A 15,503-nucleotide genomic window follows, 5' to 3' on the forward strand; every position below is an offset into this window, starting at 1 on the left:
AAGAGTGATGGAAAAAAAACTTTGGAGTACTTCACATGATATTACGGGCAGAAAGACTAATTCAACTCCCATCTTTCATCAAATCAAATGGCTTATTCATCACAAAAAAATATTTGAGGTTGCCAATTATTTTAATGATTACTTCATTGGCAAAGTTGGCAGACTTAGGCAGGAAATGCCAACAACGAACAGTAAGCCATCATACTCATGTATAAACAAACTATTAATGAAAGAAAAGCATTGCAAGTTAGAATTTTGTAAAGTTAGTGTGGGAGGATGGAAAAATTATTGTTGTTGATCAATAATGACCAACCTCCTGGCATTGACAACCTAGATGGAAATCTACTGAGGAAGGTAGCTGACTCTATAGCCACTCCTATCGGTCATATCTTTAATCTGAGCCTAGGAAGCTTCTCTAATGTCAAATATGTAACGTGTGGTGTACCGCAGGGCAGCTCTCTAGGCCCTCTACTATTTTCTATTTTTACCAATAGCCTGTCACTGCTATTAAAGAAAGCATGTGTGTCAATGTATGCTGATGATTCAACCATATACGCATCAGTAACCACAGTTAGAAAGTCACTGAAACCCTTAACAAAGAGTTGTATTCTGTTTTGGAATGGGTGGCCAGTAATAAACTGGTCCTGAACATCTCTAAAACTAACAGCATTGTATTTTGTACAAATCATTCCCTAAGTTCTAGACCTTGGTGTTACCTTAGATTGTAAACTGTCATGGTGAAAACATATAGATTCAATGATTGTAAAGATGGGTTTGTCCGTAATAAAGAGATGCTCTGCTTTTTTGACACCACACTCCACAAAGCAAGTCCTGCAGGCTCTAGTTTTATCTTATCTTGATTATTGTCCAGTCATATGGTCAAGTGCTGCAAATAAAGACCTAGTTAAGCTGTAGCTTGTCTAGAACAGAGCGGCACATCTTGCTCTTCATTGTAATCAGAGGGTTTATTAAAACTATGCATGCCATTCTCTCTTGGCTAAGAGTTGAGGAAAGACTGATTTGCGTCACTTCTTGTTTTTATAAGAAACATGAATGTGTTGTAAATTCTAAATTGTTTGCATTGTCAACTTACACACAGCACTGACACACACTTACCCCACCAGACATGCCACCAGGGGTCTTTTCACAGTCGGTTTGAATTGAAGAGGGCAGTCCATAAGCGCAGACAAAGGCTATCAAGGATCTGGAAGATTTCTGTATGGTGGAATGGTCTAAGATCCCTCCCAATGTGTTCTCCAACTCATTTTAGAAAAATGCTCAGGGCCGTTATTCTTGCAAGGTGAGGTATTGAAACAGGGGTGTCAATGATCCTGATCCCTACCTTTTTGGGGAAAACAAATATTGCTTGTTAAACAACATCTCTTCCTCTAAGCAATTGTATTGGTATAAAATAATATAATTAGCTCACTATTTTTAATTTATTTTATTCAGTAATTTTTACTCATCAATGGTGTCAATGGCGGGAGTTCTGAAATGGATGACACAGAATACATGGGCTATGATGGTCAAGCGATCAGGACTATCACTGTCAGTAATTACATTTATTCAATAATTTCATTGCATTCATGTGCTTTGAAAACACCTGTTTCATCACTGTACAGAACACACACAGTTATGAATGCCCATACTGCCTTTCTTCTCTCTGACCTGGCTGTGAGGCTGCCAGCTGTATCAGCAATAGAGAGGCCTTTGAGTTGCAGTCAGAAGAAGGTTGGGTGAGGGGGGGTACTGGGGCCAGACCTAGCAACAACCCCTTTTATGCAGTCATGATTGCAAAGTACATCTAGATTTGGCTTGTTAAAATAAACTGAGGGAATGCCTTTGATAAATGCACTCATATGGAGAGAGATGAGATGGTCCATGTAGCAGCAATCAAAGTGCCTGTCTGGCGTTGGTCGACCACATGGGTGCTGGTGCTCCTTTTACACACACACACACACACACACACACACACACACACACACACACACACACACACACACACACACACACACACCATGTCTCGAGCGCATTTTAAATGTGTTCCCAGCCTGCCCAGCCAGAGTACTAGTGTTGACTGAAGGTAGGTTAGTTTGTTACCTGTCTGGTGGTGCTGGTTGAGCCCCAGGTGGGTCTTCGCTCGGGTTCCCACAGTCCAGAACCTGAACCGAGAGGAAATCTCATAAACACACCATCCCCCCTACAAAGGTCTGGACCTGAGCTCTGGGCCCAGTGGCCCCAGCAAACACATCTGCTTCTGCTTAGCTAGGCTGAGGTTCCCCTCAATCGTCCACCCCACACACCTGGGAAGCATTATAGCCAGCTCAGCGTGTTTGAAAAAATACCCTCCCCAAAGTTACCCAAGCACAGGCATGCAAGGCACCGCCACCGCTTTGATATACTGGCTGGCAGAGCAGGAGGGTTGAGTAGTTCAGGTCTGGATGCTTTTTGTTGTTTTGAGGCATTCGGAATTCCGCTCAACTGGGTTATTTGTTTAAAAGACAGATGTCATTTGTATTTCCAAGTTCTGCACAAAAAAAGTCACAGATTTTCTGTAAGTTTGACAAGTGCTAGTATGTGTCGAGCATTAGAGATGCTAGCATTTTAACGTACACTCATGTCCCCCTCACCAAGCCCCTGTATATTGTGATTGCAGGTCTACTTTGACTGTGGAGCGAAGATGGATGTGGTGGATGTCCAAGGCCTCATCCTGTCTCCTGGTTTCCCCTATAACTACTCCTCAGGGACCCACTGTGTCTGGCAGTTCTTTGTGCCCATCGGCCACCAGCTCATACTGGAGATATTTGACTTTGACGTGTTCGAGAGTCACGACTCCGCCGCCCAGTACGCTGCCATCTCTGACTTGGAAGAGGTCGATGCTAACGATGGGGCGACTATCCCAACTGGGGGTCCCATCACTGATAAAGATGCCACTGTATCTCAGGCTCAGAGTGTCACAGCGAAAGCCCACCGGTCCTCCTCCCAAAACGACAAAGTCATGCAGGTGGTGGTGCAAGAGCAGTCCACCAAGATGGAGATAGCCAAAGTCTCCAACTCTGCTAAAAGGTCCACCTCTGATGCCACCTCTGACCGTGCCTCCCCACAGCCCCTCTCAGACCTCCTCCTACCAGGGGCCCATGTACCAGGAGAGAAGGCAATGAACTCAATCACCTCTCCTCTCCTCAGAGGCAACCCTGACCTTAACCCTATCCCCAGAGCATCAGCCCCAGACCAAGTCCTGGCTGTGGTTGTCGACGAGGCCACCACTCGGACCCCTCTGCTCCTTACAGACACGGACACAGAGTCAGTGAGCCCTGAGACCCAGCAGTCTGTGGTGGACGCATGCCCCCACGACGTCCTTTACATCTCGGACCTCCTCACCTTTTCCTCGCGCTTCTGCGGCTCCAACCGGCCCTCCAGCAGCCAGCTGGTGTTTGGCTCCAGCCAGGAGATGGTAGAGGTCATCATGGAGTTGATCACCACCACCCACTGGGGCCGTGGCTTCGCCCTGCTCTTTTACTACCACAACCAGACAGAACCTGGTGGAGATGACCCCCGGCATGCCTACGCCCCTACCGGGTCCAGCAAAATAGACACTCTGCTGGCAGCCATGAGTGGAGCAGCCTTCTTTGCCATGGTGCTCACCAGCGCTCTGTGTATTATATTCAGGTATGTATAAGCATGCAGAGAAAGTTATTGTGATATTATTAGCCCTTTGTCACACACGTGTTGTGCTATAAATAGGTTTCCCTGACTCCCTGAGATCAAACCAGCGCTTGAGAGAATTGTGCCAGAACATCCTTTTGTCCTACATGCCTTGTGATGGCTTTCCCTATTTACTCCCGGAGACATACTGTTCTCAAACATAAACAAACAAGACAGTGCACAATGGAAATGTTTGTCCCTTTATGAGCCTTGTGGGTCACCTGTGCAACATCTTCAGGTACAGTAAAGCAAGGCATGCAGAAAGAATGGAGTCATAAAGATACCTTTGTCAGACATGTTTTGTGCTATAAATACATTTCCCTGACAACCTAACATAAACAAGACCGTGCACGTTCTGCACAATGGGAAAAATGGTCCTTTTATTTCTTTGTCATCCAAGGAAACTGGCACAGTGCTTTTCTTTTGAGAGAGCGCAACTGTTGGGTCTTTGATGTTGGCCAGTGTGACAAAGTTTCCTCCCATGAATGAGATGGTAGCCATGATTGGGATAGTCTGCCAGTCAGTCCTCCTCCAGCACACAGTGTGGTGCTGCTGCAGTGGATGGGCTGGCTGTTGACTCAGCTGGAGGCAGGGTTCGACTGTAGCTGCCCTTATGTGCCGTATTGTCACCATTACAGAGAGAGAGCGTGAGCAAGAGAGGGCCGTTCAAGGTGCAGCACCTGGCATCGATTCCAACGGACAAAGAGAAACGCAGCCATACAAAAGCGAGCGGAGGGAAAACGAGGAGAGCCTCATACTGCTGTGCTATGAGCCTCTGTCCCGTCGAGGTGCCATTGTAGTTGTTTAATAGAACAAGAACAACATATCAAAAGGTGTAATTTACAGGTTGTTCCCTCGGTCAATCCCATAAGGAGACAACATTAGTACATGTATCAGTTTTCGCAGGGTGTAATATCATTTATGCCAGGTAACTAAATGAGCATCACTGTTTAATCTACTGTCCAGATTCACATCTAGTTCCCTCCAGGAAGGTTCAAATTCCCATAAAGATAAATCCCCTTGCATCCCCCATGCATGTTGGAGAGAAGTTACAGCTGTATTAGTCTCGTCCTGGGGCCATGTTTTTAATTGTGCCAAAAATTGATACACAAAAGCATTTCGATCTGTTATTGACCAGAATCACTTTAAGTCAACACTTTCAATGTTATGTTGATATTATCCAGTGAAAATTCCGTTATTGCTATGTCTTTATACTGATGCCTTTATAGTGAGACCACCCCAGATAGTGTAGTTTATGGCATTACATGGGTTTAGCTACTAGAGCCGTCCTTGAGAGAAACAACCGAGGGCAACTTTAGGCTGTTTGTATGTAGTGAGTCAGCTAGCTAGACTCTGATTATGTTTGGAAGAAAATCTTCACTGAAGGCAATCTAATCTGTTCCAGTTTCTAATTGTGGGAGAATGTTCATTTTGTACATTTTTGGTCAAATTTGGAGAGCAGTTGCTCTAAATAAGTCAAGCTTTCACAAATAGCATGAAAGAGAATGTCGCCAAAAGTCAAGAAAGTAAACAACATACATAAAAGAAAGTATGCTAATGGGTTTCAAAGATATGTTAAACAGTCAAACACAACTGAAATGTTGTGGATCTCTTTTGTTTTCCAGACCTAAACTATGTCCGAAAAGAGCCAGCTCCTGCTCATCCAACAACTCTGAGGTAAACGGATAAAGACCCCTGTCTGTCTGACTGTCCAGACATTCCTTTGTAAGCTAGCTTCTGACTGGGATCAGGGAACATTTCCTTCATATCCTCTAGACCATGGATGGGCAACTTTGATGGGGGTTGGTGCCACACAAAAAAAACAGAGAAAAAATGTCCTGCAATTCTACACATTTTGCCATGGGGCAGAGAGAAAAATGTGTAGTTCTACAGCTCATTTCCTGCAATTAAGAAAAAATCCATAGGGTGGAGAGAAATGTTTGCAGTTTTTAATATTATATCTGAGTGAGAGTCACTAACAAATTCAATAGGGGGCCTCCTTGGTCGGTAATTCGACCATGATTAAAAAGTTTAGATCGCTAGCTAGACTAATTTAAAATCTAAAAAATGTTAGTCGACATGGGCTGAGTGATTGATTTACAGTGCATTCGGAAAGTATTCAGACACCTTGACTTTTCCACATTTGTTACGTTACAGCCTTATTCTAAAATGTATTAAACATTTGTTTTCTCATCACAATACCCCATAATGACAAAGCAAAAACTGGTTTTTAAACATTTCTGCAAATATAAAAAAGAAATATACTGAAATATCACATTAACATAAGTGTTCAGACCCTTTACTCAGTACTTTGTTGAAGCACCTTTGGCAGTGATTACAGCCTTGAGTCTTCTTGGGTACGACGCTGCAAGCTTGGTACACTTGTATTTGGGGAGTTTCTCCCATTCTTCTCTGCTGATCCTCTCAAGCTCTGTCTGGTTGAATTGGGAGCGTCGCTGCACAGCTATTTTCAGGTCTCTCTAGAGATGTTAGTTCGGGTTCAAGTACGGGCTTTGGCTGGTCCACTCAAGGACATTCAGAGACTTCTCCCAAAGCCACTCCTGTGTTGTCTTGACTGTGTGCTTAGGGTTTTTGTCCTGTTGGAAGGTGAACCTTTGCCCAGTCTGAGGTCCTGAGCGCTCTGGAGCAGGTTTTCCTCAAGGATCTTTCTGTGCTTTGCTCTGTTAATCTTTTCCTCCATCCTGACTAGTCTCCCAGTCGCTGCTGCTGAAAAACATCCCCACAGCATGATGCTGCCACCACCATGCTTCACCATAAGGATGGTGCCAGGTTTCCTCCAGACACGACGCTTGGCATTCCGTCCAAAGAGTTCAATCTTGGTTTCATCAGACCAGAGAATCTTGTTTCTCATGGTCTGAGTGTCCTTTAGGTGCCTTTTGGCACACTCCAAACGGGCTGTCGTGTGCCTTTTACAGAGGAGTGGCTTCCGTCTGGCCACTCTACCATAAAGACCTGATTGGTGGAGTGCTGCAGAGATGGTTGTCCTTCTGGAAAGTTCTCCCATCTCCACAGAAAAACTCTGGAGCTCTGTCAGAGTGACCATCGGGTTCTTGGTCACCTCCCTGACCAACGCCCTTCTCCCCCGATTCTCAGTTTGGCCATGCGGCCAGCTCTAGGAAGAGTCTTGGTGGTTCCAGACTTCTTCCATTTAAGAATGATGGAGGCCACTGTATTCTTGGGGACCCTCAATGCTGCAGAAATATTTTGGGTACCCTTCCCCAGATATGTGCCTCGACAAAATCCTGTCTCGGAGCTCTACGGGCAATTCCTTCGACCCCATGGCTTGGTTTTTTTCTCTGAAATGTACTGTCAACTGTGGGACCTTTATATAGACAGGTGTGTGCCTTTCCAAATCATGTCCAATCAATTCAATTTACCACAGGTGGACTCCAATCAAGTTGTAGAAACATCAAGGAGGATTAATGGAAACAGGATGCACCTGAGCTCAATTTCGAGTCTCATAGCAAAGGGTCTGAATACTTATGTAAATATGGTATTTGTTTTTTATTTTTCAAATCGTCAAACATTTCTATAAACCTGTTTTCGCTTTCTTATTATGGGGTATTGTGTGTAGATTGATGAGGGAAACAAATAATTTAATCAGTTTTAGAATAGGGCTGTAACTTACCAAAATGTGGAAAAAGGGAAGGGGTCTGAATACTTTACGAATGCACTGTATATACTGAACAAAAATATAAATGTAACATGCAACAATTTCAAAGATTTTACTTTAAGATTTCATATAAGGAAACCAGTCAATTGGAAGAAATTCATTTGTCCATAATCTATGGATTTCACAGGACTGGGCACCACAAAAGGGCTTTATTACAGACAGAAATACTCCTCAGCACCCCGACCCACTCCCCCCTCAGACGATCCCGTAGGTGAAGAAGCCGGATGTGGAAGTCCTGAGCTAGCGTGGTTACACGTGGTCTGTGGTTGTGAGACCGGTTGGACGTACTGACAAATTCTCTAAAACGACATTGGAGGTGGCTCATGGTCGAGAAATTAACATTCAATTATCTGGAAACAGATCTGGTGGCCATTCCTGCAATCAGCCTGCCAATTGCACACTCTCTCAACTTGAGACATCTGTGGCATTGTATTGTGTGACAAAACTGCACATTTTAGAGTGACCTTTTATTGTCCCCAGCACAAGGTACACCTGAGTAATGATCATGCTGCTTAATCAGCTTCTTGATATGTCACACCTGTCAGGTGGATGGATTATCTTGACAAGGATAAAATGCTCACTAACAGGGATGTAAATACATTTGTGCACAACATTTGAGAGAAGCTTTTTGTGCATATGGAACATTTCTGGGATCTTTTATTTCAGCTCATGAAACATGGGACCAGTACTTTACATGTTGCGTTTATATTTTTGTTGTGTGTTATATATAATTTTAAAAATGTAACTGCACCTTGCATTCTACTATTCTAACTCAAGGGGGGCCATGCAGCCCGCCAGTTGCCAATCCCTGCTCTAGACTACAGACATTGGAGCAAATACAAATACCCCACACTGGCCTGGTGCTCTTGTTGTCCAAATTCTCCCATGCAGGGCAAGCAGCCCCAGAGGTAGACAGGTTCACTAAAGGTCAGACGCCTGACTCCCCCATAAAGCAGAACTGGACAAGTTACACTTCCCTGTTTTCTAGTCATGAGATGAATTTGTAATTGAGTTGTCAAAATGTGTCCATCTGGGATTGAACTTTTAGAAACAAGCAAAACAGTCCTACACAAGTTCTGGCCACTTTAAGTATCTTATTGCCACTAGATCATTATACTGACTGGGTATCAAAACATTTTATTAATTGACAAGAACAACTTCAGTTCATATGGCTGTATTTCATAGTGTTGTGCAGCCCTACTCCGTTGGTGTATGTGGAGTGGCAGGCATGTGTAGTAGTACTTGCTGACTCTAAACTGTACTGACTGCTGTAGGTGCAGGAGGGAGTGCAGAACTCTGGAGCTGATGTCCGTGAGCTGCAGCTGGTGGCTCCTAATCAGCCCAGCCTGGAGGTCCCTTGCCCTGCAGAGAACGACAACAACAACCACTCTCTCAGCCTCACACACAGAGGTGGGTATGCGCAAGCGGGCAGGCTCACATGCACACGTGCGCACACACACGAAACACACACACACTCCATCTACTTTCTCTCTCCCGCTAACACTCCCCTGTTTTTCCCTCTCTGCTTGTGCTCCAGCCGCCTAGCCTAGTCTAGTCAATCCCCCTCGCTCCCCCTGCCCTGCGCCCCCTCTCTTTCTCTCTCCATGATCGAGGGGTACCGCTGGGGTGTTTGGTCTGGTTCCAACCTGGCTGACAATGACTTTATCTGCCCCTAAACTGAATTTACATGTTCAGTGTAAATGGGACACTTATTTCATTACGCTCTGAAACTATGACAGAAAAATGGTACACCGGGTCTGACTATCAGATCCCCAACACACAGTAATAGAGCTGCCAGGATTCTACCACATACTGAATTATCTCATGGTGTCATGGCCATAGAATGGCTCTAATCGGGTGTAAAACATACATCCCGCGAGGGGGTCCAATCCGGCCCGTGGGTGGTTTAAAAAAACAAAACAATTTTTTTTTTTGAGGTGGGGGGGGGGAAACAAACTAGATATATGTAAAAATTACTAAAACCAAATCGAAATAATGGAGAAATTATAATGTACCTACATTCATACAGTTTATTGACTGTGTCCAGCTTGCTATTAATCACCTACATGAATGCTAGACAGTCGGGGAGCATCGAAAATTCCAAAATCTATGGATAGAGGACAATGATAGCGAGGAAATATTTTTTTAAATGTCAGGGCGTCCCTCCAAACCTTGTTGAATACTGAATGCGGCCCCCGGGGCAAAATGATTTTGACACCTGAATGATAGCTCAAAATATGTCAAACAAAAACTGTTTCACATCTGAAGTAATGTCTAATACAGGTGCATAGAAGAAACGTTGTGTAGTAAAATTCACCAATACAGCTCGTAATATGTGATATCATTAAGGTATTCTGTGTGCTCAGTAGCTGCATATACAGTATTTAATCAATAACCTATACGAAAGGAAGTTGGCTGCAACATTGCACTGTCCATGTAGTATCTTCCTGGAGTCATTTGAAAGTGTATTTCTTCTCTTATAAAAGTTGATCAGATTGTGTGGGAATATGCAAGGCCAGCTTGTAGTGGATGTAGCTGAGTGAATAGGAGGTGCAGCATTTAGAAGTCTCAATGGAAAATTGCTTTAGTTTTGGGGTAACACTGGGTTTATCCCAGAACAATCCAAATTCTCGCTCATTGTAGCTGATCCCACAGAGAGATTTACAGGTCGTGACATTTAACCTATATAACAGCGTGGGAGCATTGGGAACACCATGTTTCTCCTCTCGCTGAGTTCAACCATGTCACTATGAGTTAACAGGAATATGAGTGGACAAGTACAGTGGCTACACAGTGCAGTAATTTACTATGGAGACCAATCTGTAACATTCCATTTCAAGTGCTCTTTTAGGGACAAGCAGTGGAAATTTTCATAAGCTAAGGTGCAATACATCTGACTGTTGTGCCTTCAATGTTTTAATTGTAGGCTATCACCAAACAAGTAAGTGATTAATAAAACCACTTTCCCGTTTCTTTCCCAGGTTCTCCAGGCAGTGTTGGTGGTGATATGTCCCAGCATGCTGAAGTGGACCTCTCATTCAGTGGTCTCACGGAATTGGACTTGGGGACAGATGAGGTGTTTATCATTTCGTCTGTGCCTGGTCCAAGCAGCAGAATGCCGTTCTCGGCCCACACGGTAAGGAGCGAGGCAAGACAGGTAACCCAGGCGAGGACCCACAGTGGTGCCAAGGCAGTAGAGGGAACCCAGGCTAGGACCCATGGTGGTGCTTTTCTAAAGGGTGACACCCAGGCAGTAGCATGTAACCCAGGCTAGGACCCGCTCTAGGGGTGGGTGACACCAAGGCAGAAGGCTACATCCTGCCAATTATTTTTTCCTTGAACCATCAACCCTCTGCTGGTAATAGCTATGAACCTCACCGCCTGGTGGTCGAGGTGTCAGGGTATAGAAACACAGTGGCAGGGGATTGGCGGTAGGATACGGTTTGACACAGCATTTTTGCTTGTGCTCTATTGGAATAAGAGTTGGCATAAGGCAGGCCTGGCAGCTATTAGGAAGCTGGCGTGCTTTCCTGCAGCCTAGCCTAATGGATGTATTATCTGAGAAGCCAGTTTCCCAGCTCCAATTCTCTCTCTCTGTGTGTTAGTGTGTGCGTGTTCATGCGCGTTTGCGCGCTGTGGTGCATTGCTGTGTGTGTGGTCTGTATGTTTACATGTTAATTAGCCTTTTTGTGCAGATTGTGTGTATGTACATATTTGTTCAGACTGATGATTGGAAGAAGGACTCGCACAGGAAATCCGTCCAGAGCCTTATCCGTTTATGTAACTAGCTAGATGGAACTCACGTTCATTTCTTGTGGAAAAACGACATGAACATAAATGGTACCGTAGATCTGTCATGATACAACGGGATGTGTGAGACCACGAACAGCATTAGTTCCAGTGCTTGTGTTTTTCGTCACTGGTTATTTGGACAAATCAAAATTTCACAGGTTTTATCATCTTTAGAATTTCAGGAGAGGGGACATTTGGCCTATAAACGTGCACTTAACTCGCAAAGAGAGAGGGCGGAGCTCTTCATTCAGGTTCCGATCCTCGTTCTATCTCTCCTCTTAACGCGTATGGACCCAGAATTTAATCCAGCAATTTAACAGGACTTTAGTTCTGGGTTAACCAAGATTACGTTTGTGTAAAATAGTTTAATTGAGTGTATTTTGCAAGTGAGTAGTTTGCATGCGCCATGATGGTTAACGTTAGCAATACAAGCTAACACCCACTGACTGGCTGTGGCTAAAATGAGCCCAGCTATCTGTGTTTGCACTGTGTCTAACTCTGTCATGTTTCCGATTAGATTATTTTTCACGCTCAATTCCCGCCGCATTTTAAGCCCCGCCTACACAAACTCGTGATTTGTTGGGAGAGTTGTGTGTCTGAAGAGCACCCTCCCCGAAATGGCCAAGAAAATCCGACATGATCCTCAGAACTAGTGCTGTTGCCCTAGGTCTAGGATTTCTGAGACTAGGTGTGGGGGGTAATACGGGGCTCTGTTTCACATCTGGGGGGCTTATCCTCCACCTTTTTGCCCAAACTGCAACAAGTTGCCATTGTGTGGGGGGCTTTTGTGGTGAGCAGGGCACTTCATTTAAAACCTTCCTAATTCTTGTCTAGACTAAGCGAGCTGTGAGTGATTCTGTATAAGGATTATATGGCTCTTTCTGAGAGGAGCAACCGCTAACCCCCCCCCCCAAAAAAAAAACCTGACCACAAACCTTCCCCCTATCCTGATTAACTAGCTGAATAATGAGGGGGGATATGTGACTAATGTGCCCTTCACCCCTGACCTGCCATTCCTATTAGTGAGACACCTACTGTATAGCCCTAGGCCCGCATTCACAAAGACTACCAGAGTAGGTCCTACCTGCCCATATAATCGTATTCATTATGATCCAAAAGGTCAAACTGATCCTATGTCAGCAGTCCTATCTGAGAATCTTTGTGAATGTGTTTCCAGGAATCACTGACAGCACCCACTACCAGGCAAGCAGCACTTGTTGTTTTGGATTACATGTCTGATTCCAGGGTTTGCTTGCTGCCTTTTTAGGTCAACGGCGATTGGAGAAGCAGTTCAGCACTTGAATATAATGCGACCTCTGATACAAGCAAGCTATTTTATTAGTGATCATTTCTTGTGAATGAGTCTCATTTACACTCTGATGCCACTGGTGGAGAAAACTCCATTGACTGAAGGCTTAAGTCAGTTAAACGCACATTGTATTTAAGCAGTGTTTTCCCCATGGTCAAATAAAGTATAGAATAATCACAGGTAGATGCTTTCAGTCTCCAGAATAAGAAGTGTGTGCGTTCCATGGCACTAAATTGTAAACTAAGACGCTGTGGAAACATTGCTACAGTGGGTTCAGTGGGTTCGAGAGGTTCTACTCTTTCAGATGCTTCCAGTTTTCCAACTAAGAAGTCTGTTTGTTTACAAACTACTGTAGGCCTACTCCACATGCACACAAATACACTGCATGCTGGGTTTGCTTGAATTCCATATGATTTGTTTGTTGTGTCTCTCTCCTCTCGGCAGCGGGAGAGGTTCCTGAGGCACAGTGACACCGGCCCTGTGACTGACTGGCCCTCTCCAGACCCGGCTGCCTCCCCCACAGAGACCCGGGCTGCCCAGGATGGCAGTGCCAGCTGTGCTCGGCCCCGGGCCTGGAGCGTCCGTACCTTCCAGGACTTCCTCCCTCCACTGCCCCAGTTACACAAGAAGTGGTGCAGTTGGAACTCCACCAGTCCCTTCACTAAGCTGGTGGACAGCGTTAGTAGCTATTATGTTATTGGTCATTCAGCAGTGCTGCTGAATAATAGTTCAACCATCATATACTGTATTTCTTTACATCTTGGTTATTTAGCAGACGCTCTTACCCAGAGTGACTAACATTACTGTATGTTTGTAAGTGGATTATTATTTTTTAGCACATTTTTCATTACTCCGATGCATAATGAATAAACTATGAATGTCGGGTTGCACTGCAGAGGGATATGTGTTGACTAGATGTTGTTCCCCCAGGCACCATCCAGCTTTGTGTCAGACTGCCGTGGGGAGAACAGCAGGAAGGTGTTTTCCGACCCCCAGTTGGAGGCCCAGAACGACAGTAACGCCTCTGACTCCTCCATGAGTAACGCCTCGTACCCCTTCACTCAGCTAGCCCAGCGCCGCCTCAACTCCACGAGCAACCTTCGGCGCTCCCGCTTCACCGGGCCCTGCTTTGGCCTGCTCTCTGGGTCCGGTCCCTCAAACAGCACCAAGGCCCCCGGGGGCAAACACCTCCAGGCTTCTCCGTCCGAGCCCATTAACAACCACGCTGGGCATGGTGTGATTTCCCGCGATTTCCCAGCGGAGAGCGACCATGTCAGTGTCCCTGTGTTTGCCATCTGTGAGGAGGAGGACCGGCAGCCCCTGGTCCTGGCTGAGCACCTGGGCCAGTCCCCCATGCTGAATGGACTGAGCCGGGGGCCGTACAAGGGGAAGGAGCCCGCCAGCGGAGGCCCCAACACTGGCCCCCAGAGCCCAGCCAACGGCCCCCTCCTCCAGAGGGGGAGGTCAGAGTGGAGGCCATGGGGGAGTCAGGCCTCAGGAGGGACCAGTCCTTACCCTCTCCCTCACCCCTCTGACTCACCTACAGCCGCCTACACCACCGAGTTAAAGTCTGCCTTCGTGCAAAGCACAGCCAATCATATCCAGATGCCTTCCCTCAGCCAATCAACAGTGCCATGCAGTGTGACGGGCAAGGAGATGTGACAGTAGTGGACAGACAGAGCATGGAATCCTGGGTTGGCCGAGCAAAGCAATAATTAACTATTTTTAGTTCCACTTTTGTCAAATGCAAAACTTACCTTTTTGATTACTGAAATCAACTTTTTATATGAAATTTCTACATTCTTGAAGTCAGTTGCTTCATGGTGACAAATTGGATGTTTTCATACTAGTAACCACAATATATTTTTTTATCAAGTTAAAACCGCTTCATCAATATATGCTGTATACCACACCAAGGCTTTTTCAGCTTCGGTATAATTTGTTTAAAAAATTAAACTTGAAATAATATTGAATACGGATGTTAACAGAAAACTTGCTAGTATTTTCCAAGAGCACTTCATTTCCCAACTCATCTGAGCACTTTTGTACCAGTTAATCGTTTTGATACTTTAAATCAAATTATTAAACATAAGCACTTTCAACTCAGTAGCTCACTCATGCTTGTGGATTTTGTGCTGAATTGTGCCAACTTCTGCCTTTTGTCCAACAACCATGGGCCTTGAAGCATTGAATTATAATAGCACCACAAAGCTCCATGGGGACTGTATACTACTGCTCTGTGCCCTCTAGTGTTAAAATGATATAGATCACACACAGTATATTAACCTTGACGCTACAACAATGTATACAAATGTATTCCTTAGGCTGATGCTGGGATATAAAAGGGAATTGATCATTGTAAAAAATAAAAAAATAAAATAATAAAAAAAAGACAAATGCCGTAACTAACATTCAATAGAAGCAAGCATATGACTAGCTAGAAAGATAAATGTTGCAATTTGTAACCTAAAAAATAAATAGGGTTGGTGGGAATTTGTGCAAAGAACTTTTAATAAAGGTTGTTATCTACATAAATTGCTGCTTCAGTTCTTGATCATTTGATGTCACAAGAAAGTAGTAAGTAATGCATCTTAAATCTGTTTTACCTCGTTTCTACCAGCATGTCACGTGCAACCTGAGGGGGGAAAAAAACTCAAGACCACCTGTACTCCACACACAGAGATGCATACAAATCTCTCCCCCGCAACTCTATTTGTCAAATCTGACCATAATTCTATCCTCCTGATTCCTGCTTACAAGCAAAAACTAAAGCAGGAAGTACCAGTGACTCGATCAATAAGGAAGTGGTCGGATGACGCAGATGCTAAGCTACAGGACTGTTTTGCTAGCACAGACCGGAATGTGTTCCGGGATTCATCAAATGGCATTGAGAAGTATACCACCTCAGTCATCGGCTTCATCAATAAGTGCATCGACGACGTCGTCCACACAGGGACTGTATGTACAACCAGAAGCCATGGATTACAGGCAACATCCGCATCG

The 15,503-nt window shown here is 44.8% G+C and overlaps 1 protein-coding gene across 1 annotated transcript in view; it reads left to right on the forward strand.

Moving 5' to 3' along the window:
* Positions 1–15,035, forward strand: part of si:dkey-112e17.1 (uncharacterized) — a 38,139-nt gene extending 23,104 nt beyond the window's left edge. The window contains exons 2-7 of the mRNA XM_014170884.2: positions 2,657–3,669; positions 5,331–5,382; positions 8,674–8,809; positions 10,381–10,535; positions 12,945–13,178; positions 13,431–15,035. Coding sequence (XP_014026359.1) covers positions 2,657–3,669; positions 5,331–5,382; positions 8,674–8,809; positions 10,381–10,535; positions 12,945–13,178; positions 13,431–14,162 — 2,322 coding nt within the window. The 3' untranslated portion in view covers positions 14,163–15,035. The remainder of the gene's footprint in view (positions 1–2,656; positions 3,670–5,330; positions 5,383–8,673; positions 8,810–10,380; positions 10,536–12,944; positions 13,179–13,430) is intronic.
* Positions 15,036–15,503: the final 468 nt, after the last annotated feature.

The sequence above is a fragment of the Salmo salar genome, chromosome ssa24, assembly GCF_905237065.1.
Source record: "Salmo salar chromosome ssa24, Ssal_v3.1, whole genome shotgun sequence".
Lineage (NCBI taxonomy): Eukaryota > Metazoa > Chordata > Actinopteri > Salmoniformes > Salmonidae > Salmo > Salmo salar.